Source organism: Nicotiana sylvestris, chromosome 4, assembly GCF_000393655.2.
Source record: "Nicotiana sylvestris chromosome 4, ASM39365v2, whole genome shotgun sequence".
NCBI lineage: Eukaryota > Viridiplantae > Streptophyta > Magnoliopsida > Solanales > Solanaceae > Nicotiana > Nicotiana sylvestris.
Window position 1 is genome coordinate 34,759,930 of NC_091060.1, and position 1,759 is coordinate 34,761,688.

The following is a 1,759-nucleotide window of genomic DNA, read 5'->3' on the forward strand; positions in this document are numbered from 1 at the left end:
GATGGTCCAAGGTTACAGCCAAGAGGAGGGTATAGATTTTGATGAGACTTTTGCTCGAGTTGCAAGACTAGAGGCAACAAGACTCCTCATAGCCTTTGTAGCACACATGGAATTCACTCTTCATCAGATGGATGTCAAAAGTGCCTTCCTAAATGGCTACCTAAAATAAGAAGTGTTTGTGAAATAACCTTCAGGGTTTGAGAGTAAGGAATATCCTGAGCATATGTACAAATTAGACAAGGCTTTCTATGGACTCAAGCAGGATCCTAGAGCATGGTATGGATAATTGTCCAAATTCCTGCTTGAACATGGCTACAAAAGAGGTAAAATTGAAAATACTCTATTCTTGAGGGAAAAAGGTAATGATCTTCTTGTGTTACAAATATATGTTAATGACATAATCTTTGGGGCCACCACTGATAAACAAAGTAAGGATTTTGCCAAATTAATGGGGAGTGAATTTGAAATGAGTATGATGGGTGAGCTTAACGTTTTCTTAGGCTTACAGATCAAACAAAACCCAAATGGAACTATGATCTATCAGTAGAAATATGCAAAGGAGCTGATGAAAAAGTTTAAAATGGATGAATCAAAGGAAATAGACACCCCCATTGCAACTGCCACTAAATTAAACATAGATGAACCTGGTTCATCTATTGATCAGAAGTTGTATAGGGGTATGATTGGTTCACATTTGTATCTTACTGTCAGCAGACCTGGCCTAGTTTTCAGTGTAGGGCTTTGTGCTCGCTTTCAGGCTAATCCAAAAGAATCTCACTTGACTGATGTCAAGAGGATACTGAGATATTTGAAAGACACTACTGATATGTGTTTTTGGTACCCTAAAGGTAGTAATTTCAATCTAGTTGGGTATGATGATGCTGATTATTCAGGTTTCCTTGTGGATATTAAAAGTACCTTAGGTATGGCTCATTTTCTTGGTTCATGTCTTGTATTATGGGCCACTAAAAAGCACAATCTCGTGGCCTTATCCACTGTTGAGGCTTAATATGTTGATGTTGCCTCTTGTTGTGCTCAATTGCTATGGATCAAACAGCAGCTGGTGGATTTTGGCATTGAAGTTGGTTGCGTTCCTATATTCTGTGATAACACTAGTGCTATAAGAATGACAAAAGACCATGTTCATCATAAGAGGACTAAGCACATAGATGTTAGACACCACTTCTTAAGAGATAACTATGAGAAAGGATTGATCTCCATAGAATTTTGTGCTACTGATAAACAAATTGATGACACATTCACTAAAGCACTGAGTAGAGAAAACTTTGAGAGGAACAAGTTGGAATTAGGGATGATTAAGATCACCAAATAGATCCAGCTCAGAATGCACAATGAAAAAAAATGAAAAAAAATTTGGCTAGGAACTCTGAACTTGTGTAAATATCTAGATTAATTTTTACTTAGCTTGACACTTTAATTAGTATACTCCTGTGACATGTTTTAATATGACTCACTAATCTCTTACAAAAAAATTTCTGTTATGGTTAATTGAGTCATGTTCAAGAGAATTATAAATGAAGAACCTGGTTCATCTGTATGAGTTCATCTGAAAGCTAAGGTGTGTTTTCTATATTTTGCACAATTATAATATAAATATTTAAATTATGAGCAGAAGTCCTACAATTGCTCAATTCCTAGAAAATTCTATCCGTTAGCTTTGAACCAGTTCCGTCTGCCTAGAACTCTAAATTGAAAAAATTGCCTAAAATCTAGGAAAGATAAACCGATCATTCAAACC

The 1,759-nt window shown here is 35.9% G+C and overlaps 1 protein-coding gene across 1 annotated transcript; it reads left to right on the forward strand.

Annotated features, from left to right (window-relative positions):
• Positions 1–580: 580 nt before the first annotated feature.
• LOC138889411 (secreted RxLR effector protein 161-like) lies at positions 581–1,009 on the forward strand. The gene has a single exon (XM_070172717.1). It carries the CDS (start codon positions 581–583, stop codon positions 1,007–1,009), a length of 429 nt encoding a protein of 142 aa, XP_070028818.1.
• The last annotated feature ends 750 nt before the right edge of the window (positions 1,010–1,759 follow it).

Bases quoted from the DNA above. Each gene is read 5' to 3' on its own strand.
- LOC138889411 (XM_070172717.1), top strand. From the start codon at position 581: ATGGATGAATCAAAGGAAATAGACACCCCCATTGCAACTGCCACTAAA.